Raw genomic sequence first — 27,884 nt, 5'->3', positions numbered from 1 at the left:
ACTGGCAAGGTAGGTTTATCAGTATACAATATTAAATACTATTTTACCCCTCCCATTTTTACTTGCCTTTTTAGTTATTTATTCTTTCCTTTATCTGGAAGCATTCTGAGTCTGTCAATGTTTAATTCTTTTCATTTTAATTTTTTTTCCTAAAAATATCCTTAATTCCCTTTCATTATTACAGGAATTTTTGGGGGGCAGTTATTTTATTTGAGCATGTTAACTATGTTATTTCATTGTCTTTGGACTTCAGTTGCTGCTTTTTGAAGGTAGTACATATTTTTACCTCTATTTGGTCTTTATTTTATAGGTGTTTTACTATGATACACACCTAGGAAAGTTTTATGTATCCTACTCAGGCTTTGCAAAGATTTCTGTTTCATTTCTACAACAGTTGGATTGATTATGGTGTAATTTAGAGATAGTGAGATTCACCTTTTTTAGACATACAAATCTGTGCATCTACAGAGACATGAACCTTCCCGGTTGTCTATAACAACACATGTCCTTCTGAACTTCATCTGCTGCCGTTATGCCCGGCCTCCAGCAACCACTCAGCTGTTTTCTGTCTCCACAGCTTTGCTTTTCCCCAAATGTCATATAAGCAGGATCACACTTAGTCTTTTGACTTTTTTTTTTTTTTTTACCTCAACACAATGTTTTAGCCATCCCTTTTGATGCTCGTTACAGTTGATCACTCTTATTTATTGCAGACTTCATCCATGTGCTAGTTTGGCCTGTGAGATGCTGGTGAGCTCACCTCCAGGCACTCACGGGCTCCCCACCCATTGAGTGTGGCCTGGATTTAGTGACTCCATCAAATGTGACAGAGTGCTGGGGTGTCACTTTCAAGACTGGGTTATATGAAGACTGCAGCCTCCATCTGGGGTGCTGTCTCTTGGATTGCTTGCCCAGGGGTGTGGGGAGAGCTGCCGTGCTGGGAGGCTGCCCTGTGGAGAGGCCCATGTGAGTTGACTTGGATGTGAACCTTCTGCGGCCTGCCAATAGCCATCTGAGTGACCTTGAAAATGGATCAGCCTTCAAGATGACTGTGGTCTTGGCTGACAGCTTGACTGCTGTCTCACAAGGGACCTTAAACCAAAGGCACCCTGCTAAGCCACACACAGCTTCCTGGCCCACAGAAACTATGAAATAATAACCATTTCTTACATAAGCCTCCAAGTGTTGGGAGTAATATTTTGCACAGTGATGGATCACTAATACAAGCCAGTCACCAGTTGAAAGACACTGAATTTATTTCCAGTTTTATGTGATTATGAATAATGTCACCATATGCATTTGCATACAGGTGTTTATGTGAACACTGCTGTCATTTCTCTTGGGAAGATACTGAGGAGTCAGACTGCTGGATCTCATGAAGAATGTATGTTGAACGTTATAAAAATCTGCCAACTTAAATCCATTTCCTGGTGCTCTTTCGTCAGTGTTGGGAGAGGCTCTAACATTTCTCACCAAGTCTTTCTTCTGCTCATGCACTTCCTCTTCTTTCCCTAAGACTTCAGTCATCCTTCTCATTGTCCTTTATATCTCTAAACCATTGTCCAGAGTTTCCATTCTTCTGTTTTGCTTCAGTCTGTTTCATTCTGGAGATTTTCTGAGTTATCTTCCACTTCCCCAGTTATTTTTTTGTTTGTTTTGTTTTGTTTTTCAACAACTATATCTAACTAAGTTTAACTTTATCCTCTGTTGTACTCAATTTTATTACAGCATTTTCCAATTCAGAATTTCCATTTGATGATTTCCTTATAGTTTCCCATTTCTGCTGAAATTCTCGTTTTATTTTGTGGGGGGCTCAGTAAACATACTTATTTTAAGGCATGTGTCTTTGAATTCCAATCTTTTGAATCCCTGTGGACATATTGCAATTGACATATGTCTTGGCTTGTAATTTTTCAACTTATTTTGTGTGCTCCTATGCCTGGTTATTTCTAACTGTGTTGGACTTTGCATTTGAAAAATGGTTTCTAAGAATGTTTTGAAGCCTGGTATGCTATTACTACCCTTTGGGGTAGATTTACACGTGTTTCTCCCAGGTACCTGTAGGCCTGGTTGCTTCTGGGCAACTCAACATGGCTCTTGGTTCTGGTTCACTCTGACTCTTGGGAAGAACACTTGAAGGCCCCACCCCAAGGCCTTGGTGGGGCCACGACTCAGTTTCTTGCCCTGTAATCTGAGAAGGCAGTCAGAAGCACAACTCGACTTCTTAGCTGCCTTCTCCGAACAATGTGGGCACCCCTTTGTCCCCATGAGCCAAGCCTCAAGTGTGGGCTTCCTTGCTTCAGCTCACCTTGCACCCCACTCCCAGGTCTTCAGCTGCTTCCCAGCATTTCAGCATCGTGATGGTTCTCCCATGCCTCTAATTAGACTAAACAAACATGTTTTTTCCAACCATGCAGGAGCCTCTCAGGAATAGTTGGTCTGAATCTTCCCATCAGTTATTCCCAGAAGCCTTTGTCTTCTTTTATTTGTGAGAGAAAATACTTGCATGATCCTCAGCTTTTGTACCTGCAACCAAGCCACTTTCTAAATGTGGCACTCATTGATGTAGGTAAAATACCTGAAGCCAGTCTGGCACTTATCATTTCTTTAATATTATTTTCCTTCACATTTCTTAGTTTCCAGAATAATTTTTTAATTAAAAATATTGGTAGATAATCCATTGCTGCCTTCTGCTCAGTATACTAATTTTAGACCAATTAGATTAATACTCCATAAAATTTCAGAGAAGTCAACAAAGAGTGAATACAATTCCAATTCTTTAACTGAAGCAATCACATGCTGACAACAATACCTGCAGGAGAGTTTCATGGTTTATTTTCTATTTTCCGGTTCTTAACCCTTCTTCATTTTCATATGTTAAATCCATTCCTCCTAGAAAGTTGATACAGCCTAAAACTTCTATCCATTTACTTCTGAGTTTAAAAAGTGCTTACCGTTTGAGATGGAATTTCCATTTTCAGCAGTGATAGCACTAGATAGTGAATTAGATAACTGAATTCCATGGTTATTTGCATTTCTATCTTGAGTCTCGGAAGTAATTTCTGATGTACTAGGGTCATCCCGACTACTTAGGTTCATGTTAGTTTCAAAACCTAAAATAAATTTTAGAAAACATCATTATTTTCTGATGACATGTACTGAATACACCGAATAAAACATTTGGAGAAAATAATAAAACATCAAATCAAACATTCATGACATTTAAAATAATAATAATCTTTAATCAAATTTGTGGCCTATATAATATTCACCAAATTTTGCCACAACACTGTTAAACAAAAGGGAAAGTGTTAAGTGGTACAAATAATTTGTTGCATTCAACTCTATTTATAAAGAATTTTTGATGTCACAGATCAAATAACTTGTCATTATAGTATTGCCTATCATGAGAAAGCAATAAGTTCATGTTTCAGGAGTTTTCTGAATTATTAAATTTAAATAAATGTAGGCAATCTTATAGCTTTGGAAAAAATAAGAAACACCTGAGTGAAAGAAACACTATGGTGCTATTTTCAACATCACTATAAACATTTTTAGTGTCCATATTGGAATACTAAACTTCAATACTCAACTTCTGCATTCTGCACACTAAGATAATTACTGAAATATGTAATGCGTGTCCTATATTAAGTGTTTTGAGAGGTGGGAACACAGAAGCCACTGTCCAAATTCCACTGAAGGGCCTAATGAAGACTTTTAAAAGTGACGTAGTATTAATAAAGCAAAACACAGCAAATGCTTGCTCTTTGGAGTAATATCTAACGGAGGTAGGTTTTCCCATGGTCACTGCATTACCCTTAGGCACACAATCAGACTTTGCAAATCAGGCACGACTGTCCATCAAGGGGTCAGACATCCCCCCATCACCACCTCTGCCAGGTTTCCTTTCTTAGACTGCACAGGTGCACCTGGGATTGGCTCTTGCGTCCCAAGGAACCTCAAAAAAGCTGCAACCTATTGGACACTTTTGATTCAGCATCAGGGATATGTGTGAGACTGGCTCTTTTCTGTTGGGACACAGTTGATTCTGACTGTCTTAAAGTTAGGCCTTTCTAAAGATTTAGGCTAACAAATTATTTGAATGGGACAACACGCATCATTTGCTTTGTTATACTTTAAATATGGCAGAACAGTGTTTTACCACCCCAATCCCAATCAGCAGTACTTCCATAGGCAGACATGTTATCCCTATTTTGCTGAAGAAGGAATTAGGGTTACTCAGTCATGCAGCTGAAAAGAGACAGAATGGAACTTTAACGTGTATGTTCTGATTATTATTCAGTCTTTATTTTTCATTAAAAGACTTTTCCATGCTGAAAACTTTTGGATAAACTGCTGTTGGTTACAATCTACAGAAAGAAGGTAGGAAGGAGACAAGGAGGGAAGGAGGGAGGAAGACAGGAAAACAATGGAAGGAAGGAAAAAAGGAAAGAAGGGAGGGAGGGATGGAGGGAGAGGGGAGGGAAGGAAGGAAGGAAGGAGGGAGGGAAGGAAGGAAGGAAGGAAAGAAGGAAGGAAGGAAGGAAGGAAGGAAGGAAGGAAGGAAGGAAGGAAGGAAGGAAGGAAGAAAGAAAGGGAGGCAGGCAGGCAGGCAGGCTCGCTCCAGCTCCCCAGAGCTCATCTCTCAAGGCTGGTCTTGACTTGGTCCCTCCTAACTCCTTCCTTGACATTATCCCCTCTTGCCTCCCAAGACATACCCTCAAATAGCACTACAAGCAATGCATGTTTATCCAAATTCTCCATATTGACTCCTGTTTTCTTGCTTTGGTGCACTCATGCCCTCTCCCGCATCAGCCCAGAGTCTTCCTACCCACCAGTCAGGACCTTGGTCAGATCACCCACAGGGACCTCTCCTTTACAAGCACAGAACACAGCCTGCTCTGCCCAGAAAGGAAAGCAGGTCAAGATTCATAAGCAGGAAATTCTGGATAGATGGAATAAAGGCAAAACTATCAGCACTTTGAAAACTAGGCAGAAGTGTTTATATTTAAATGATCCAGTGAGCCACTGTGCCTTCTGACTCCATTATACATAAAAAACAAAGACCTTCAGTCAAGTTAGCATGTACAAGAATGGCAACAAAAGTGAAAGTCAGGTGATCTTAACTGTTTTAGCTCTTGACAATGAGCAATTATGGAACGGGCTGAAACTGAAAGAATACTTATTCAATGTGGTCAACTCTAGTTTGGTTTTTTTTTTTTCCCTTAAGTTTCTGAATGCCAGTAAAACAGGTTCTGTTTTAAAACTGGCTGAAGATGTACTCACCTGCTTTTATGTTTCTTTCACCTATTTTATTTTTGCATTCTTTAATTCAGTTATTTATTGGGTGCCTACTATGTGCAAGATACTCACTGAGCGTGGGAGATACATAATGAATACCACTGCCTGGTACCTGGGAGCTTCTCTCCCAAAAAGGTGATTGGCAATAAACAAGCAGATGCACAAGCAGATAATTAAACATGGTGGACTTAGAGCTGCGTGGAAAACCTAGTAAGTGGAAAACACTGGTGGGCAGCCAGGCAAGGTGGGTGAGGTCCATGAGGTCGCATTTCAGCTCATGGTTTTAGAAAGGCAACCTCCACACCATGCATAAATACCCCAAGGCAGGAAAGAGCTCACCATTTTCAAGGAACCCGGTACTAATGAGTCAGGGCCTGGGAAACCACCAGAGAGGAACTGAGAGGTTTCATTCTCAGCGCAGTGAGGGCTTCCCCCAAGGCTTTGAATGAGGACAGTCCTCTTACACCTGGTGGCAATAAGCGAATCCTCTGAGACACTTGCTGACTCTCGGTTTGAATACTTCGGGCTGGCCTCCCTCACGACTGATTTCTATCTCATCAACTGATGTATTTAAATTATAGCCAAAATTCTCATTTTTGTGATTAAAGTTTAAAAGTATTTCTGTTTTTCAATTGGCAGGTTAAACTGTAGCCAAGATATGTTTTTTGGGTTTTTAAAATTTCGTTTCTTGAGACAGTGTCTCTCACTCTGCTGCCCAGGCTGGAGTGCTGTGGCACGATCTCGACTTACTGCAACCTCTGCGTCCTAGGATATTCCCCTGCCTCAGCCTCCAGAGTAGCTGTGATTACACGTGCGTGCCACCATGCCTGGCTAATTTTTGTATTTTTTAGAAGAGAGCAGGTTTCACCATGTTGGTCAGGTTGGTCTCGAACTTCAAGTGATCTGCCTTCCTTGGCCTCCCATAGTGCTGGGATTTCAGATATGAGCCACTGTGCTCAGCCACCATGATATTCTTTTAAATGGTCATATAGGTTAGGCTTAAATCCTTGAATTATCTGCTAAATTTTAATTTTTTCAATCTTAATTTATAATTATTTAAATTTTTTAAATCTTAAAAACATTTATCTACTTAAGGCTGGCTCTGGATGGGAATAAAGGAATAGGCCTTTCTTAATGTAAGGTGTAAGAATTAATGGTCAGCATGACACTTCCTCACATTGCTCTTACAATAGTTACCATCACCCGGGTGCATATTAGGTGCCAATTCCGTGCTAGATGTGGTGCTTGGTTTAGCTCTGTTCTCATGACAATTCTGAAGAGTTGTCACTACTACGCCTATTTTTGAGATAAGGTCATTGAGGCTTGGGGAGGTTAATCTCCATGTAAACATTTCACAACTCACGGCATGGCAGCCGGATTCAGACTGAGGCCCAGAGGGCTCAGCAGTCCCCCGACACTCGTTCCTTCACTCTTGGTTCCTCTATGTAAAGTTTTCCTTTACTGTTTCATTTGCTGATATAAAGGACAGGATATGACAGCTTCTTTCCTGTGACGAGTTAACCACCCAGGCCTCAGTGGTAATGAACTGAAAACTGTAGGCTGCAAAGCTGCACTCTGGCAGCTGCAATAGTGCTGCGGCTTCAGTATGACATCCCCACTTGGGGTTCTCCTCTGCTTGTAGTAGCCAGGGCATTCTACTGAATTATGCATCAGCCTCCGCTCATAAACACCCTTCTCCCAGTTAGATCCAAACACGTGAAAGCAGCCGTGCCCTGACTTGTTAATTTCTAGATTCAACACATTGAGGATCGAATGCAGAAACTCCGGATGGTTGGGTTCTCCTGTAAAGTGGTAGCTTAGCACACAAAATTCCTTGTCAAAAGCACTCCCATTACCCAGCACTTCAGCATTGAGGGAATTACAACAATCAGACATCAAGAGGACAATGGCATGAAGTCTGAAGAGGTCTTTGTTAAAAGTGCATATATATGATGCATGCTTTCAGGGGAATTTTAGAAATAATACAGTGCAAACAATGTCATCAAGCCTTTTCATGCCTTCAAGCAGTGGCTAGCAGAGTTCTGAGAATGAAGAAAAGTCGACATCGAAAGAAAATATTTGAAACTCTCAGTGAATTTAGGGAAACAATAGGGAAGTGAATACTGTAAATCCTGTATAATATTTAAAGGTGTGTCTGAGACATTTTTGTGCCTTTTCATCTGGTGAAGTCAGGGGTTGTGTAGTTCAGTGGCATCCTGTGGTTGGGTCCATGGTAACACGGGTTGGTTTGGATACCTGTAGCGTTTTCTTTTAGCCTATTAACAAGATTTCTCTGTGATCTTGGGCTTGGTGCTCTTTTTACAGGTACAAGAGAATTGAATCACATCAGGATCTGACTCAAAAATAAAGTCTTGGCCTTCGCATTAGGATATGATTATTAACTACAAGTATGCAGTGTAGGTACATTTACGTTGAATTTTAATCTAGTGAGAGCAAATCTCTAAATGTTAATACAAAAAATTTGGTTGTCTTGTGCTAGTTTCTATATAACTGAAATATCACTCCCAGTCAATGTGATTCTGTTTTAAACTGTGGCTCTTGATAGGAGGGGCTTTCTGACCCCCAGGGGACATTCAGCAATGTCTGGAGACATTTTTAGTTGTCACAGCTGGGCCAGGGGTGTGCTCCTGGCGTCTGGTAAGCAGAGGCCAGAAATGCTGCAAAACACCCTGTAGTGCACAGGACAGTCCCCAGCCTAGAATTATAGTCTCCAGCTCAGAATGTCAACTGTGCTGAGGCCGAGAAACCTTGCTTTAAACATAAGTCGGATCATGTCATTTCCAACTGCAGCCTCTCTGCTGGTTTCTGAGTTGATTCACATTAAGATCCAAAGGCTTCCTGAGGCTGAGAGGACCTTGCATGCCCTGGCTCCTGTTGGCCTTGGGCCCCCGCCCCTCTTACACGCCTTAGGCCTTGGCCTCGGTCTTGCCTTCCCAGCCCTGTCAGCCTCCCGGCCTCTCTCTCCTTCTCCGGCATCCAGCAGGGCATGGCAGCTGCACTGTGTTCAGGCCTTCTGGATGACCTTCTGAAAAACAGCACCTGTCTTCCTCGCCAGGTCAGTTCCCGTCCCCACTCCTTGCTTTCGTTTCCTACACAGTCCTTCTCCCTGCATGGCACAGAACAGCCCAGTTGTTTGTTTTCTGTCTCCTTCCTCTGGAATGTGGGCAAATACAATGTGCGTTGTATTTTCGGCGCCTAGAATACAGCCTGGCACACAGATGGTGCTCAATTAATATTTGTTGAAAAAGAAAAAAGGTGAATGAACAATAAATTAGTTTTAACAATGTTGCTATAGCAATTTTCTTTCTGAAAGGAGCTACACTTTCTGTACCTGTAAAATAGCTTGCACATTTACTAAAGGAAAATTTTATGCAAATCAGTACAGTAAAGCCATGCACCACAATGATCATTCCTCCCCATTCACGCAAGATTGACAGTTTATGGAAGCACTTTCAGTGTTAATCTACCTTTGAGTGCTGATCTTTACTTATTTAAAATTGTAAGATAAGGAAAATATCTCATTGCATGAGGTGAATATTTTCTTTTATGCAGTGGAGTGGAGCTGTTTGTTTTCTACCTAAGCTTGTTAACTTATGAGAGAAAAGACCTATGGTTGTTGAAAATTGATTCCTGACCCATGGTTTGAGAATTCAAAGACACAAGGTCCATAAATAGTTTTGTAAAATCGTACTTTACATTGCTTTACAATCTGGAATATCAGGAGATAAAAATCAATTTGATAAATGTTGGCATGCTTTGACTGTGCTGAGCGTGACTCTGGAATCGTGGTGACTGGAGTGGGCACAGTGGGTTGATCCGTAGTTAAGTGAGGGGGCTTCCATGCATCCCTCTCTTCCCCAGGCCCCTTCCAAGGCCCAGGGAGGGGCTCAAGCAATGTGCAGACAGTTAACATTTGTAATACTTTGTAAATGCATACTTTGATTTATTTTCTCATTGTGAATAAATGTCCACTTAACTCTCTACATGTTCATTTTTCATCTTTATTATTTTTTTTTAAAGAAGCTCACGTCTCCCCAATTGTATATGCTTCAATCTCTAGACAAAAACCAAAATGGGTCTCAGGCATAGAGCCTCTAGCCATAATCCACATGATGAGATCTTTACCCTTGAGTAATTCACAGGCTGGCAGGAGAAATAGGTGTGAGGTCACTGAATGAGACTACAAAGGCAATGTCACCTCTGGCTCACCTTGAAAATGTTTTATGGGAAAAGCCTAACTCCTCATACAGTAACAAGACTGTTTTATAAGTTTGCCCTGATAGAAGAGGCATGAATAAGTTAACATCAGGGATGTGTCTGGGAGAGGAGACACAGGAAGGATTTTGTGGAGGGAGGGGGAGGTAGGATGGAGGGTGAGAAGAGGAACTTCTCTTAAGGAAGAAGGCAAAAATTCTGCAGGAGTGGAGAGACATTGCTTACTGGGGAGAGAGAAATGTCCTTGAATAATTCTGGGAGAGCTGGAGAGACAGGGAGCATAATGGGGGTTGAGATGAGCCCTTGCTCCAAACCAAGAGTGACAAGAAACTTGGCAGAAAGGACAGTGCGTGGTTCACCCCTGGGAAGGCAAACAGATGCTCTTGAGTGCAGCGGCCACTCTGGGGAACATAAGAACTGAACGAAGAAGAAGGAAGAGGGGTGGGCCATGAGCAAACCATATTCCTCCCCCAAACTAGGGAGTTCTCCATAGATTCAATAGGTATTCACGTCCTACAAGGTCCAAACCTGGTGCTAAGATTTACTTTAGAACTTAAAGAAATATTCGCCTGAGAGAAACAATCCTTTGAGCGCTTACAGTTTAGAAGGGCTATGGGGCACAACAGATGACAAGAATTTATGACAACTGGGTAAGTGCAAGAAGAAAAGGTACTACCTGAGGGGTATAGAAGACTGAATAATCTGGAAGCATCACTGTGGGACTCGCATCCTGCTCGGCTAATTTTGATGGCTGTATTCATTTGTTAAAGCCTTTGACACTTATAATGCCAATCCATGTGACAGGGACATCCAGGGTGCATTCCAAGGGGTGCTTTTCCCCGGGGCTTCTCCATAGTGACTCAGCTCTAAGGGGACTGCCTTCAAGGTGCTTTGAAGGCATGTGTTAAGGTTGCAAAGGGCCACGGGCTGGGATAGGAGCTCTGCAAAATGCTCTAGGAATTCTTAGGAGAGGTCAGAGTGGGCTGGAGCAGCCAGGTGAGCCTTTGTTGTGTAGGCAGGAGGAAGAAGCAGTGGATTTTGGGTTGCGGATGGAATGTGGAGAAGGGGAGGGAAAAAGAAGGGAAAGCTGCAGAGGCAGAGGCAGAGCTGACTGCACTCCTGAGGGAGAGGAGGCTGGCTCTGCCCACACCTCCCCATCGGGAAGCAGGAGCAGAGAGCTTTGGAGTCTATGAGCATCACAGGAGTGGGTTCCAGCAAGTATTTTGAGCAAGGGCATGCTGTGAACAAGAAGGTGTTGGTTTTGTTTGTTGTTTTTGGTTTGTTTTTTGTTTTTTTGTAAATACTAATCTACCAAAGAAAGTATACAGCTGAATGGGCCTTGAGGAGAGATTAGAAATAGAAAGAGAGTCAGGGGAGAGGCTGGGGAAGCAGAGGAAGGAGTCGGGAGGCAGGAGGACGCTGAGTTCAATCCCTCTGAGAGGGAGAACTGGGACCCCATGGGGACCACAGCTGGGGTGTGGTTCAGAGCAGCAGCTCCCACATGAAGAGCAGGGTGCATCCGGGGTTGTACTTGTTGACTTTGAAGTGACAGCCACAGGCCCGAGGATTAAATTGAGTGGCAATTTTTTGAAGAAGAGCATTTATTAGGACTGAATAAGGAAACAGCTAGGAGAGACTTAAAAATCTTTCAGGAAGGAGAAATTTTCTAGGAAGAGACACTCTTGAGTGCGAGGAGGCAGCAGAAGGGGATGCCCAGGTGACTGCTGTGCAGGAGGGGCTGCAGGCCGGGAGCCTTGGCAGAGGTCAGGACTGTGTGGAGCGGAGGGCCGCTGACAGCATCAGCGCAGGGTAAAGGCCATGAAGCAGGGGAGAGAAAGGAGCCATGGAATGTTTCCCCAACAAGATGCTGAAAACACCAGTTTTGTCTTAGGTACCTGTGCTAGAGATCAAATTAGAGTGTATTTTGGAATCCTATGAGATGGGATCCGGGTTTCAGTAACACAGGAGAAAAACAAACTATAGCTGTTTGGCTGACTTAATACTAAGAGTGCTATGTAAGGCATAAAAAATGTGAAAATACATTTTAAACTCATTACTCATACTGGCTATAACTCATTCTGAAACTCTATAGGAAAATTCCTCTTCAGAAAGGCTATTGCATGAAGGGAATGTGCTTGTTTTTTCCTACTTGGCATTAAGGAAAAGTACAAATGCAGAGAGAGGTGCCTGGCAGGCTCCCACCACTTCTCAAGTTCTCGTTTGTAAAATTTAGAAGTCGCAGCTCGACAGCACTCGCAGATACACATAGATGGTGCGTAATTAAATTTGGATACAAGCACTTCGACCTGAAATTGGCGTCTAGCTTGTGTTAAACCAAATCTAGTTTGTGTTACACAGGGCAACTCCTTTTAAATCTCTAAAATATAGATTTCTCTGAAATCCTGTATTACTGCACATGAGGAAGAAATGCAAACAGGGCTTCGACAACCCTCTCAAGCAGACCTGCATTCTACTTTATAAGCTTCTAGGAAGGGATTTGTTTTCTTCTACATAATGCATTTTTTCTTTTACACGATAGAATTTTCTTTCCTTTCCATGATAGCATAATCCAAACATTTGTGTTATTGCCTCTCGGAAAGACGAATTTCAGATGTAAAGAACCACAGAAGCTAATCTGAAACCCAAGAAGAGAGGGTTCATGTGGAGATGGGTGGATGTGAGGAGAGTGGAGACTGTTAAAGGGGAAATATGTTAAATTCATGGAGGTGACACACCGCAGTTATGTATGTTTTGAACAGCACAATTCGAATTGCCTTTTGAAAACGTGGTCCAGATTTTTATCATCCCTTTGCAAATGGTTGCAGAAATATATCAAGAGAGGGCATCTAAGTCTAGTGGTGATGGAGATCTGGGAAGAGAACTGGGTTCCCAGGCAGTTACTCTTGTGACACAGCTGTTACCCACACTATGTGGACAGGTTATATTTCTATAAACATTGATTACTCAAGAAACAGAAAAATATATCACTGCAGACCTTGGAAGGGACGCGTGGGCTGAGAAACTGGATTTGCCCGGCCCTCTACTGACCTAAAATGTCTCAGGCTGGGCTCCCGGCATTCCTTCCTACTTGTTAATAACCCCTTATGAAATCACCACCCTGGAGTAGATTGAAATTCCTCTTGAACTTATGTTTTAAGCATTCTTCTGTGGTAGCGAGTGCCGCAAATACTTATCCTCCAGGTTAAGCAGGGAGGAAAGGAAATGTCTGCTCTTCCTTCACTCCTAACTCTTGTCACCCACCCCCCTGCCAAGTCGAAGAAGATGGTTTGTGCTAGAAAACACCAACTGAAGTAGGAAACAGAGCGATGTCTTCAACAACATATGTGCTGAGCAAGGGAAGAATGCATTGATAGTAAAGCTAAAAAATGACTGTCAGTATAAATAAGGTTTTCAGTACCCAAAAATGCACAGAAAATTAAGTTGTGCCAATTTCCTTTTAAATTTAACTAACTGAATCCTTTTTTGCCCATTTATTCTGTCCCTGCCATAAAGGGGAAAAAATCACTTCAATCCCTTTCCTTTTCTTGTACTTGGGTAGCTTTTATTTTATTTTATTTTTATACATAATTAGCCGAGTATGCAATACCTAAACAACAAGCCTGCCTGGCCCAGAGCCCCATTCCTCACGCATACTTTTATAGGTCATGAGGTTATTTATATTGCTGTTATTTTTACATTTCCTCAATGCCAGGTGGTAATGTAAATCCAGGAGTCCTGAGCCACAGTGTGTGGTCAAGTACGCAGTTGGTGTCAGCAGCATATGCTTTCCTGGAGGGAAATGGTTCCTCCTCACTTTCCCCAGAAGGCAAAGGTGAGCAGATAACGCCTCTGCTCTTCTGCTGGGAGTGTTTCGTGTTGGTGACACCTACAGCCTGGATGGTAAACTAGTGGTGCCTGTCATCCGCTAAAAAAGAAACAGCAAAAATTAAAGAAAACAGAAAGAGAGAAAAAGAAAAACTATAGCAGTGGTGGATGTGAGGTCTTTTCAAATCCCTTGCTCAGAACTCATTACAAATTTACCCATCTAAAGTACTTAATAACAAAAAAGACACAAACCAGGGCCAATTGGAACAAGCTTCAGCTATCAACCTTGAGCATTTTGCTGTGTCAACACTTCACCAAGGAGAAACGTGGCAGGCCTGGGCCAGGCCACCCAAGGGGGTGGGATGGACGTGGGGACCTTGAGAGCTCAGGGCAGCAGCCCTGCACCAGCTGGCATCAAGACATTTCCATATTTTAATAAGAGTGTGGCAGCGCCTGTGGACACCAGCTGAAGCACAGCCCACCTGCCCACACTCGCTGGCTCCCAGCCAGGAGCTCTGAGGCCTTGAAAATAAATTTAAAATATCTATGGAGATTCAAATTATTCTCGAAATTCTGGAAAAGCCACATGGACTGTGTCTTTGATAGCCGTTAACGGTTGTATCTCTTCCTGGTGGTAGATTGGCTGGAGTGACTAATTCTGTATGTGCTCATGTGACCCAGTTTCCCTTGATGGGCCACAGGGCAGGTGCCAGTCACCCAGGAAGGATAAATGCCTGGGACGCAGTAGAGAAAGGCTGAGCCTAAGCTTCCAGTGGATTCACACTTCACTGGGGACCACAGGAAGACACCATGAGGGGGCCAGGCAGGTCGGTGGTGGGGTTTCCCTTCTCCTAGCTCTTCATTTCTTAAGTAATTAATCAGCCCAGATTGATCACTCTTTTTTTATTATTATTTTTAGTTTTTTTTGAGACGGAGTCTCGCTCTGTCGCCCAGGTTGGAGTGCAGTGGCGCGATCTCGGCTCCCTGCAACCTCCGCCTCCTGGGTTGAAGTGATTCTTCTGCCTTAGCCTCCCAAGTAGCTGGGACTACAGGTGCCTGCCACCACGCCTGGCTAATTTTTGTATTTTTAGCAGAGATGGGGTTTCACCGTGTTGGCCAGGCTGATCACCTGACCTCAGGTGATCTGCCTATTTCAGCCTCCCAAAGTGCTGAGATTATAGGCGTGAGCCACCTCGCCCAGCCAGATTAATCATTTCTAAAGTATACAGGTTCATATGCAAATGAACATAGAAATAGCAAGAAAAAAATCTATCCTTTATCTATATCTATACCTCTATAGGTATTCTGATATAGTTACTCCAAAACATAATTTGATCATGCCCTTTTAAAAATCCTTTTAATATGCAGGATAAGGCACACAGTGGCTTCCAGCACGCGAGTGGACATCCTGCTCTTGTTCTGATATTATCTCTTTGCAGATTTTGTTTCCTGTTTGTCCGTATAAATCCTCCCCTCTAGACCAGTGTTTCAGAGGACATATTTGTGGGCTGAGACATCAATTTAGTGGGTCACGACACGCATTTTAAAATGAAAGAGAATAGAATACTATGAGTAAAAATGCAGTCTTTAACAAGCATCATGGCTAAGTAGTGTTTTGTGAACCCCGAGTAGCATCTCTATGTAAAACGTGCTTCTAGTTCCTTGGTTGCGTTGGAGTTTTCAAGTTTCCCTGCCATGGTCTGCTTAAGAGGGAGCCCACAATTCATTTTAAAAATCCATACAATTCCATGCAATGTCTGGCACCAAACAGATTCCTTGGAATAAATGAATGAAGTGTGCCCTTCGTATTTCATGATTTTCCCAAACCTTTTTTGAAATTTTGAAGCAAATTGCACATAGTAATAGGAAATACTACTACTAGTTTTACCATTTTGCCTGAAGTTAACCTCTGATATTTTGTAGCCTAAAAAGGTATGCCATAGGGTAATTTTCTCACCTGATAAAAGGAACATTGGTTTCTAAAGCCATTGCAGAGGGTTCCAAAGACATGCTCAATCCCCACAGAAATGGAAATGCATTCCGATTAGCCGCGGCGCCACATCACTGGGTGTTTTAATGATCATCAGATTAAAAAGACATTTTTATGATCCCGCATCTCCAGATAGAAAGCACAGAGCCTCTTTCCTGTGTCACTGTCCCCAGCCTCTAAATTAGAGATAATTTCAAGCCTGGGTAAGTGAATGGTGGCGACCCCCCACCAAGCTGCAACGACATCAGTGAAATTAATGTTCACAATGAGAGTTTTACTGTCTGGTATGACATGTAAGTGATTCAGACAAATCTCTAGTTGTGCTAATGCTTATGTGGTGCAAATAGGGTGTGATTAGCAGGAACTAGAACACCACCAAGAGTGTGCTCCTGTCTCCGAAATCAAGGTCCTATAGCTTCTCTTAAGGACTGAAATAGTCACTCGGAAGGCAATTTAGTGATTAAAAATCTAAGGGGACTTTGTTACGAAGGGGACTTTATTACTGGTAATATATACAAAGGTAGTTAAATACCAAGAGACAGAGTCAATAAAATTCTCATAAAAAATTTTAAAAAGATATACTATTTTGCCTTATAGGATCTGCTGCTGGGCACTGGTTATTTACCTAAGAAAGGATCTGTGTATGATGAAGGTCACCTACTTTACATTGGTTGTTTGCACTCCTGTATGCCCCCTCCATCCTGCTGTTAAAACCAGTTGGACCCCCCTCCAGCCGGTCATCTCACCTGAGAGCCGAAGTTAAAGGAATGCAATGTCACCAAACGGATGTGACCTCAGCAAGTAACTTCACAGCTGCGAGGTTTTGTTTGCTTTTGAGTGACATGGAAAAGCCTGTATGGCGAAAGTTTTCACTCATTGCTTTGCCTAAGTCTTCTCATTTTCACTTACTACTTCTCAGTTTATCCAGCTTTTCACATAAAAAGCAAATAATAAAGCCAAAATCCAAAATGTACATATATTTCAGGGACACAGTGATGTACCAATTGTGCATATATCAGTTCTTCCTTGCTTTAAAATGGAGATTTCTTTCAAAGGGTTATGTTTGACTATGAGTCCGAGTTTTCAGTATGAGGAAGCTCTTTTGTGGGCTTTTAGGACTTTGGGTAATGTACAAATTCTCAGGTGTCTCATGCAGTCAGTGTTCTGTAAATCAGTGTAAGTCTGGGATCTAGTTCATGTCTGACCTTGTTTGGGCTCTGCATAGTTTAGAACTTAGTCATTTGCGTGGGGGAGAGAAATGAATCATATTGTTTATTGTCTTATTATAATTAACATGTGTTATTAAATTTGCAAATGGCCACTAATTGCCCATGCACAGGGTCTAAGTATGAAAACTGAAGATTTCAAGGAGAAACCAGGGTGGAGTCGGTAACGGCCCGAGAAGCTCTGCACAGAGTACATGGTGGACGACTGTGTTGACTCATTGAATAAAGGACTGGGTGAAATGATATTGAATATAGCTCACTCACGATGGCGTGAAATTTTCTAGGCTAATCTGGGGATTAATCATAAAAATGACTCAAGTCAGGCATAAAGAGCCTAAACACCGGTAGGTAATTAGGAAATAGGTTTTTCTCTTCCAATACGTTTCAGGAGAGAGAGAGCAGGGCACCTGCCCAGTCTCTCTTTAGGGCAATATTCCATGCACCATGTTGTTTCTAAGCATTTCTTCACAAAAGGAAGAAAACCCCAGGATATTGTATTATGTGGCAATAATGAGATGCAGATAGTCAGGAAGGTCTTTATTAACTTGCTTAAGGAGAGCTGCTGAGTGGCTTAGAGGATAAAGGGCTGGATTTCTCTTTAGAGCCCCCAGTGGGAGTTTAATTTGCAATCCAGTGTAGAGACACAATACACAATAGCTGCTTGCTTTAACGGGTTGATAGCATGAAAAATATTTACTGGTTATGAAAGATAATCCACTTCTGAGAAGACTGCCTTATTTTCAGAATTTCAGGTACAACAGATCCTTTCCCCACTGACGGTGCAGTATAGAGCATCCCGGTTGCAAAGATTACTTTGCTGCATTTGGCTCATCTAAAAAATGATAAACTCTTTATGCTAGATACGTATCTCTAGTCTGACTGACATGCTAGCTGCTGCAGATTTACAGCTAATATGTTAAGGTAATTTCTCAGGATAGTTCATGCAATTCAAAGGGTACCTTTTCGATCAGATTGATCTAAATATTTAATAGTCATAACCTTCTGCTTGGTTTTGCTCCTCGGTTTCAAAGAATAATGAAGTGGTATGACCTAGCAGGGACAGCACAGTCACGAGAGCAGTCCGCTTTATATTCTCCCAACAAATATTTATTGAGGGGCTGTGAACATAGCCCTGGCTTTATTCAGTCATGTTTCTCACTTTGCCGTTACCGATGTCGGTTTCTGCATTCACATAATTGAGAAAGGAATGGATTTTTGCCTTTTTAAAGAAAGTTGCTGTAGAGACAGACGACGAGGGCTTTTTGATTGTCTGTCTTTCCCCTGTTCCAATCGTGATGGCTATTGAGAATCACTGCTGATCATCTGTCTGCACAGTTCTTAGCAGGGTTCCTGGTGCTAGGTGAGGGCCCACCACCTATTTAATTTCTGGCAGGTCTGGGGCAGGCATCTGACACCCCACTTATGAGGTTGAAGTCCACATCCCCAGCAAGTCATATGTGTCCTACAAAAAATATGCTCGGCCATTCTGCAAGTGAGGGTGGATTTCTTTTCAGCAATCAGGAACTCAGTCCCAAGCAAAACTTTAAAGAGGCCAAGAAAAAGGGAAATGGAAAGTGAGGAGACATGAGTTGAGGAATAATCCTAGTCTATCACGTGTGCTATGGATCCCTGGTGCTACGGAAGACACTTCATGGCAGGTGGGTAGAAAGGATTTTCCAGGAAAGGGGAGAAAAAGAGGAGGAGGAGGCAGGGGGTACAGGAAGAACATGCTCTGTTTCAAAAGCGGCATCTGGCGGGACATTGACAATGGGCAAAACAGTTTTATCTGTCCACCTCCCACATGTTTTCCTGGCAATGAGTTTGTGTTTGACTTCAGAGGGGAATTCCTTTCTCAAACAGAGACTCTGTATCACTATTTTAATTTTATTGTTTTCAGAGACTATGAAGGACATAATAGAAAGAATCCAAGGTTTGGAGAAAGGAGAGGTGTTTGATTCCTGACTTTGAGACTGATTAGTTTTTGTGATTATGAGAAAATCACTTAATCCCTCAGTCTCAGATTGCTCATTAATAAAGAGGGATGGTAACACCTGCTTCACCCACCTCAACGAGATGCAAGGGTCCGGGGGAGAAAGGAGATGTCAATATGCTTGGTCAACAGGAGATAGCCACTTACAAATAGCTGTTTATATTATGACCAGGATGCCATTAACACGTCACAGTGTATATCTGAGTATTTCTCATTATACATATGTACCTAGAAGCACTGTTTTTGTTCATTTTCTTCCTCTGGTTCTTTGCACTTTGTAGGAAAGATGCTAAGAGTTAATGCTGAATTCCTGTGTGACGGAAGAGAAACAATGGAGATAATTCAGAGCCTTGTCATCAAGCTAACAAGGAGCTTCCAAGTACAAAGCTTATCCTGCTCTGATTCTATGCAAGGGAAGTCATTTTCTCCTCCTTCTTCCTCAAAATTCATGGTTATATTCTAAAGGAACGACACACCCTGAAGTTTCATGTCTCACCCTATATTCATCCATCGGCCTGCAGCGTCTATTACCCTGACTTCTGCACCTAGAGAGCTCCATCCACCTGTCATCCACTTCTAGCATTCCTCCTGCCCTTCTGCCAGCTCTGGTTGCAAGGCCCTCAGATTCTCTCAGGTATTTACCTCCTTCTTCTTCTGGCTGCAGAAAGTGCTGTGAGTGCACATTAAAAAAAAGTGAGCGGCTCCTCACTTTTCCCACGTCACTGACATTTTGGGAGGATCCGATGAAGCTTATGAAGCCTCTGCCCAAACAAGTGGCACATATACCATGGGGGCTCATGGGCCACTTGGAGCTCAACTATGAATCCACACGTGGTTTATGGCCCTCAGGTTAGAAATTCTTTCCTCTTTGGAATTTCTTTCACTGAAAGTGGATGCACCTTCTGTGTCTGATGTGGTCTGTGAGAGGGCAGAGGCAATGCCAGATTTGTTTATCAGTGTTTTGGATTTCCAGTGGCAATCCCTGTGCTTACATTAAGCTTATTGGATGACAGTAAGGGAATTAACTCCACAAGTTAAGTCTGGTTTATAGGCCTCCTGCTTGCACAATTTCCCTGTATGAATTATTGGGCATTTATACAGAGAAAGTGTTATAAGTTAGGAGAAAAATGTCACAAACATTCACAACAAATCGTTAGGCATTAAAAATATATATATTTCTAATTAATATAGGAAAGAAAGAGCTTTGTGCTCTCAACATAGATAAACTGGGTTACTGATACATATATTAACATTGAAAGTTAATTTCAAAGTGTAGATGAACACAGTACTATTTCTATTAGACATTTAGGGAATTAAAAACAATGAAATATATAGCTGCAAGTCTCAGGCACAGGCACTCTTGGCTACTGCAGAGAGGCAAAGAAATTAGAAAAAAAAAATCCTTTTCTTCCAAAGAGACATATTCCCTTCTTGTCAAGCCCAGGTTTATTAACATGGCAAGGGAAGAAACTTCACACAGCTCCTCCTTGGTTAATGTCCACTTAGTGATAAATGGAGACCCCCCTTCTCTGCGGATGTTAATCTAGTTTCCCAAAGGACTTACTCATTTGGAAAATGAGGAAAATTTTACATTGATTTAAAATGGTTCTGGAATGCAGAGGAGCGCCTCACTTTGTATGAGACAAGAATTCAGACAGTCACAGATCATCAGCAGAAGAGCATATCAGTAAACTATCTTCCACACTTTTTCTAATTTTCATAAGCACTCCCGCCCCCAACTCCCCACACTCAAATAAATCACCATGGGGAGAAATCATCAAGGGGAGTGAAAAAGATTTAACTGCTTCAGACAGGATAAAACACTACAAGACCTGCACATAGGCAAGAAGCCTAGGGGATGCTAAGCTCTGCATCCCATTATGGGATGTCAAGATTTGCATAAGGCAGACTAATGCCTCATACAGTCTCGTTTCAATGTGTCAGAGATTAAATGATGATAATGTTGCAACTTCTGTTTCAGACATGAGGAGCAGAGAATAGCAATTTGCAAACACCGTCCTGGAGCACATCCCAGGTTTCCGTGAGTAATTCAGGGGCATTTGAGTCATTCTGAAGCATCCTGCATCTTGTCGCTAAACAATGAATGGGTAACTGTACTTGATTTGGCATAGAAACATCTGAAACCCATACGATATTGACTTAGGATGTCATTGTGTGTCTTTGAATTTTGATCTTTCACAGTTAGTTCTACCTGATATAATATTTAGAATCCTTTTTTTTCTTTCTTTTTTTTTTTTTTTTTTGTAGAAGGCGATGTGTGCAAGTGTTCCCTTAGAGAAATTTGCAGAGTTGCGTTGCTTGGTGGAATGCTAGCCCAAGAATTATTTTGTTTATATCGTGAAAAATGATGCCCTGGCTTCAAGAATCAGGCTTTTGTCATGAATAGCAGTTTCATGCTCGTGAAGACTGAAATGGATTGATTGGTCTGAGCACTTATTAAAGTGCCTTAAGAATAAATGCTTTTTTTTTCTAAAGAACATCTATGATAAAATATTTATAAATGTTTAAATATATATTATTTAAATGGTTCACATTGGTTTTTTTTTTCTCTTCCTTTTTTTCCCTCTCTCTTTCTCTTTTATATCTTTCTTACTTTCTGGCCAGTGCATTACTCTGTGGTCTAACCTGGAGTGTAGTGCAGCAACCACAGCCACTGTAGCCTCAACCTCCCAGGCTCAAGTGATCTGCTCAGCCTCAACTTCCTAGGCTCAAGCGATCTGCCCACCTCAGCCTCTCAAGTAGCTAGGACCATAGGCGCATGCCACCATGCCTGGCTATTTTATTTTATTATTTTATTTTTTTGTAGAGACAAGGCCTCGTTAGCTACTTTGCCAGGGCTAGTCTTGAACACCTGGGCTCAAGTGATCCTCCCACCTCAGCCTCCCAGAGGGCTTGGATTATAGGCATTGAACTACCATGCCCAGCTGATTTGCATTGGGATGCACTTCAAAATGATCCAGTGCCAGAGGAGGGAAATGGGCAGGAGTAGAGATGAAATAGGATGGGCCACAGAGAAAGTTCATTAATCTATTCTTTATACTTTGGTCTATGTTTGAAATTTTCCATAAGGAAAACTTGAAAAACAATTATTTTGTAAACAAATGGCCATGTGGAATAAAAATATATTGTAAAAAATTGTTTATAAAATACTCTGACTCCAAACTCAAAATGTTCTTATTCCGAATATTTATGTAATCAAATAAAATATTTGAAATTAATAGGGACTTCCATTTAGCTTATGTGATCCTTATTAAGTAAAAATGCCACAAGAGTTAGTTCTAGTAAATAGATTTATATGGCAGACTGCTCTTTTATAGTAAATTTTAACTCAAACAACTATTTAATAGTCACTTACTATATGCAAAGAAATACTGTACATTACAGTTTTTTTGTTGACATCATTTTAAAGTACCTGTTTATAACTTAGAAGCTAAGGATGCAATGTATCAGAAAGTAATACAACTGAATTAAAAAAAAAATATTTTGAGTCTGATTTTCATTAATTTGGCCAGGCTGTCTTCAACTTTCTTCTCCAGATTTCTGAGATGTACTGCATTTTTGTCCAGACCCAGTCTTCCTGATCTTTTTCACTGAGTAGAGAATAACATGCTCATGTGATTTCACTTTATTCTGGATAAACTCAACCAGACGCGGAAATGCCATTCAGAGCAATGGAGCACCCTAGTGGCCTGAAGGAGCCAAGGACTCTCATTCACCATTTGCATCGGGTCTCATAGTTTTTGAAACCAAGCGACTAGAAATAATTAGCATAATAATATTAGCCACATCATCACATGAGGTGAAAAAAGTGTTGTGAATTAATGGGATCTTTATATCCAAAATGGCACAGACAATTAAACATTTAGTCAATATTAATTTTAAGGGCCAAGTAGCCTAGACACTGTGTCCCAGAGTTATACATCCCCATAATCAGTATAAAGTGCGTTTGGCATTCTTGAGTTTATGGGACAATTCTCTTCAACTACAGTCTTATGACTATGACTCGTTGCCCCTCAGTGAACAAATATTAATTTTAAAACTTTTTTTTCTGTCTCTTTTCTCCTGCGGTCTGAGCAGCATTGCATAGGCGGCTAGAGGAAGAGACTCTAGAGACAGATTGACTGCACTCAAGTCATTCTCTGTCCCCCATGAGCACAGTAACTTTGAGCAAGTAGATTAATCTCCCTGTGCCCCAGTTTTTCCACCTGTAAAATGGAGATAAGTGGAGCAGATGCCTTATAGTGTTGTGAGAATTAGATTATTCAGACAGTGCCTGGCACACAGTAAGCACTACAATTCCTTGCTGCAAACATTTCTTCTCAGACTGCAGTCACATCCATCATCTGCACAATCATATCTTTCCTATATGTGTATCCACCACTCTTAGAATCTGCATGATTGTCTATACTTCCAATTGCATATCCAAGAATCTATAGAAAATGAACTGGTTTGGGCAACACAGAATTTGTGAAATCCTACATATAAGGCTACGGAATAGTAACGGAGTAGAATTACACGAGAAACAACCTTGCTTCCTGTACACAACTCACCGTACATTATAGCCCATTATATTTTAACCAGAAATAACTAGTGAATTACTGAGTGGTTTAATCTTGTCGCGGTCACTGTTCCAAAGAGCCAAGGAGAACATTTTGAACCCTTCTGCAAAATTTGTGCAATAATTTTCCCCTATGAAAACTGAACAAAAAAAGGAACTTTAGTTAATTTAAGAAGCCTGAAGGGTAAATTAGCCACACATTGTATTATTTGGTTAAAAAAAGCTATTTCACGGTGAAAATAAAAATGCCTTTAAGCATAAAGAAAGTACAGTAAAAGATTTAAAACTTGAAAGAAGTTCCAAAGAAGTCATTGAATTCATTCAGAAGAAAATGGATTACTGACCTCAGGATCAAACTGTGTAAACTTTAAGAGTCATATAACCAGCACCAGTGCTGAGCACCAGCACCGAATGCTTTTCCTTCCACAGCTTATGTTGAACCTCTCCTACATTCTAAAAGAATGACCTGAACTATCCCATGAGAACATGACATCCGAACTTGTAAACTTGTTTCCCTCATCACAGCCCATAAAGAATTAGACACTAGGCTGGGCATGGTGGTTCACGCCTGTAATCCCAGCACTTTGGGAGGCTGAGGCGGGCAGATCACCTGAGGTCAGGAGTTTGAGACCAGCCTGGCTAACATGGTGAAACCCCGTCTCTACTAAAAACACAAAAATTAGCCAGGCATGGTGGCGGGTGCTTATAATGCCAGCTACTCGGGAGGCTGAGGCAGAACAATTGCTTGAACTTGGGAGGTGGAGGTTGCAGTGAGCCAAGATTGCCCTCCAACAAGAGCAAAACTCAGTCTCAAAAAAAAAAAAAAAAAAAAAAAAAAGAATTATTATACACTTCTCAACTGTGTAGTCAACTGTGTAGTTAGGACTTCCATAATCGGTGTGCGGGGATGACCTGGTCTGGTATTGCTAAGTTTTCTATTACTACAGCAACTGTGCAAGTGGCCAAAGTTGCCAATTCGTATATTTTTGAGAAAGTCATAAGTGGCTCAATCCAATCTTTTCACATGAAAAAGTATTGCAGAAAAGCCCACAATAAGAAAATAGATGTCTTATAATTATAGTTGAACTATGTTGTACTTGAGATTTTGATGTGTGTTCCCAAATACTGGTTAATACCACCACAGGGAAATATAATTAGCAAATTTACACACTATGCCTGGAGGGCTCACTATAATTCTCGCTATCCTCTGAGGGGTAGACTTTGGGATTTCCAAATGATGAGGTCTGTCTAGAAATTCATTAACTTCACTTCCTTGAATAGAGTCAAGAAGAATTCACCCTGTTCCATTCTCTAGTAAAATGAGGTTCATGAGGTTTTAATAAACTTTTAGTTCTAAAAGCAAATATTAATTTGTTCATTTAATGATTTTCTCTTATCCATTTTGTTCCTTGGAATGAAACACGATTTGTGAAATTCAAACATTCTGCTATTTACAAATACAATTTCATTTATTAATGGCCTATAATTAAGAAGAATTTGTTAGCTAAACAAACAATTAGCTTATTTGTCTGAAGAATAAATAGGGAGAAGGTTATTCATTCATCGTTAAAGGTTCTTAGCCTTGACCTACTTTTCACTTGTTCAGATTGCTTTCTAGATGTTCTAGTTTTTGTACCTAAAGTAATATTGCTAATCAAATGATGAATGCTTACATATTTATGTATTTTCTTTTGGTGAAGGAGCAGGTTAATGCATGCATAAAATGTTACCACATTGTAGATCAAAGTCTACTTCCAATCCTACCACTTAACCCTAAGGAAGGAATTTAACCTCTCCACCATGAAGTTTTCCATGTATAAAACAAGAACGTTCACAGTTGCCACCTACCCTGTGTTACCAGTAGAGGGTCTTGACTGCAAGTTGTCCAGGTTCTTGGCATTTTTAACAAAGAATTGGAAAAGCACCCAGCAAAGCAAAGAAAGAATGAAGCAACGAAAAAATGAAAGCAGGGATTTACCAAAAACAAAAGTACACTCCACAGTGTGGGATTGGGCTGGGCAGCAGCTCAAGGGCCCAGACACAGAATCTTCTCAGGTCCAAATACCCCCTAGAGGTTTCCCATTGGCCACTTCATGCTCACCTCATGTAAATAAAGTGGTGGCCTCCAATCAGAGGCTGAAGTGAAGTTAAAAGATCACACTCCTCTGCAAACATCTGATTGACTGGTTGCAAAAAGCAATGGAACAGAGGCTAAGGTGAAGTTATAGAGTTGCATTTCTACACAACGGAAGACTCTGCCTGCAGTAAGTCTGACTGGTTGCGGACAGCTAATTTCCCATCTGTGGTGCAGAAAAAGTAGGGGTTTGCAGAGGGAGTAGCCTAGGGTCCTTTTTTTACTTAGGCACGGAAAGTTACGGTTTTCCTTTCAAATGAGTTCTAGGGCGTCGACATGAAAGCGCCTTAGGTTCCCTGCCTCCAGACCCTATCCTCCTGCCTCACCTGGAGAGGAGTGGGGGATCGAATGCCATCATGATGGAAGAGACTGGTTATAATTTTTCTTAAAGAGAAGATCCTTTTCATTAATTAACTTCTTCCCCAAAATACACACCATTGGGAAAACATTTTGGCTTTGTATACAAACCTTAACATGTCTTTTGGAAGATGAGGACATTCTTTGTGAGTATTAAAGGAATCTGTGCAAAAACAGTACCTTTGGCACCGAGGCCGTGTCATCTGAAGGAAGAGCCACGTGGTTAGCCAGTTACAAAAGACTGGCAAAAAAAGTCAGCATGAAAATCTTATTTTGCCTGCTACATTCTTCTTTTACAGGGACACAAAATAAATGTTTTTTAAGGCAGGGAACAGCCTGTCATGGAGCTCACTTAGTGGACTGATTCCTACCTGCAAACCCCACTGTGGGCTGAGTCACTGGATGAGAAAACACAGACAACGGGGCTGCGTTAGAGTGTTCCTTGGATGGCACACGACCAGAAGAAAAGCAGTTCATCCCAAACAGCCCACAGCCGAGTGGCATTAAGTGCAGGGTAGTAACTGGATAGGTCATCATCCCAGATACCACCAGGCAAAGCTAGATGGATGGCAAACCGCACAATGGGGGTAGCCGTGAACTGTACATCAAACGGAAATCGGCAATAGAAACTTACCCAGAATACCACTTTCATGTTATAAGGAAGAATTAAAAAAAAAAAAATCAGTAGCTAACATTTAACCTTCTCTGTCGAACATTTATCAAGTTATAATTTATTAAATCCAGTTGCGGTCTGTGTCTTTTTGTATCACGAGCCTTTTCTGTCATATTCTGCAACACGGAAATATTAATTCCTACTTATTTGGTCACAGTGGGTGTATATGATTTTTTTTTTTTTTTCCAAGCTGATACCTGCTCTGAACGACCACGGCCATCACCTGAAACTTTATTCTTTCACATCTGTGCAGACACGGATGTACACAGGTGCACGCAATCACAGCGTCCATGCAAAAGGAGTGGGAGGATGTCTACTCCGCTTACCTTCGGCTTCCCTGATTTTTCTTCCCGCCGCGGATTTTCGAAGCACACTCCTCCCAGAGTTGAAGAGGCTGGCGAGCTCATCCAGGGGGCTGCTGAGAGGCCTGGAGCTGGGAGGGCTGTAGGGCGCGGGGGGAGAGGCACTGGAGCCGGCCTTCCTGGCGTCGACCCTGGCTGCCTTCACCGGGGAATACGGGATCTTGGGGAAGGAGCTGCAGGACCCGGCCCCAGGGGCAGAGTTTGGCTTTGGGTGGACCTTGGGCGCCTCTGTGCTCGGCCCCGCTTTCCCCAAGCTCACCGGGGCGGGCTCCGGAGGGAAGGCCAAGTGCGCGCAGGGTCTGAAGGGCGCGGGGGGCGGCCCGGGCGGGGGCGGGGGCGGCGTGGACGGCGGAGAGGCTCGGCCGGACCCGTTGAACAGCGCCAGGCCGGGGGACGCGGGCCTGTCGCCATCGCCCTTCTGGCTCTTGGAGTACTGCGGGGACAGCGGGCTCGACCCCTCCGACTGCACGGGGTACTTGAGGTTGGTCTCCAGGACCGGCAGCTTCTTCACCTCCAGGGGTGTCAGGGGCGACTCATCCGAGGCGGGGGAGCAGGTGACGGGGGTCGGGGGGAACACCAGCAGGGGCGGCCGGTGCGGCAGCAGGTTGGGGAAGGGCGGCGGGATGTCGCACATGTCCCCGGGGGGCCCCGCCGCCTCGTCCTCCGGCGCGCCGTGGAGCAGGGGCGGCGATGCGCGCAGGAAGGAGCCCGCGCCTGGGCCGCCGTCGTCGGGCAGGCAACACTTCATCTCCTCGTACACGGACTCCCCGGGGTCCGGGCTATCCGGCCTGGCCGCGTGCCCCAGCATCTCGATGTACACCGGCTCGCCGTCGTCTTCGTCCCCCGGGGGCGTGGCCGGGGGCAGCGCACACTGTGGGGTCCCGGGGGTCAGAACGCGCGCTGCTGTCCCCGGGGCGCCCGGGGGCCTCGCGTCCCCGGGCCGGGACCCCGATATCTCTTCGTAGGAGCCGCTGAGCTTGGTGTTGGGGCTGCGCTTGGGCTTTCGAGGAGGGATCTTCTTCATGGTGCTGTAGTCGTCGCTGTGCGGTCTGGGCCGGGCCAGAGCTGCGGTAGAAAAGGACACGGTCAGTGGGTGCCAGGCCAGGCCCACGGGTGCCCACCTCGCCCGGGGCTCGCCTCGGAGCCACGGCCCTGCGCCCTGAGAATCCCAAGGGACCGGGCCTGCATGTTCCTCCACCCGCTAGGCTCCC

General features: G+C 42.7%; 1 protein-coding gene across 12 annotated transcripts in view; it reads right to left on the bottom strand.

Annotated features, from left to right (window-relative positions):
- MYO16 (myosin XVI) overlaps nucleotides 1-27,884 on the bottom strand; it is a 698,554-nt gene that overhangs the window by 42,264 nt on the left and 628,406 nt on the right. For all 12 annotated transcript variants that reach the window (XM_045377420.2, XM_005586232.4, XM_074021383.1 and 9 more), the window contains 2 exons: nucleotides 26,638-27,738; nucleotides 2,955-3,113 (listed from right to left, as the gene is read on the bottom strand). In XM_045377420.2, coding sequence (XP_045233355.2) covers nucleotides 2,955-3,113; nucleotides 26,638-27,738 — 1,260 coding nt within the window. The remainder of the gene's footprint in view (nucleotides 1-2,954; nucleotides 3,114-26,637; nucleotides 27,739-27,884) is intronic.

This window comes from Macaca fascicularis, chromosome 17 (assembly GCF_037993035.2).
Source record: "Macaca fascicularis isolate 582-1 chromosome 17, T2T-MFA8v1.1".
In the NCBI taxonomy this organism is placed as follows: domain Eukaryota; kingdom Metazoa; phylum Chordata; class Mammalia; order Primates; family Cercopithecidae; genus Macaca; species Macaca fascicularis.
The sequence above is the reverse complement of the archived record's forward strand: the minus strand, read 5'-3'. Positions and strand labels throughout refer to the sequence as shown.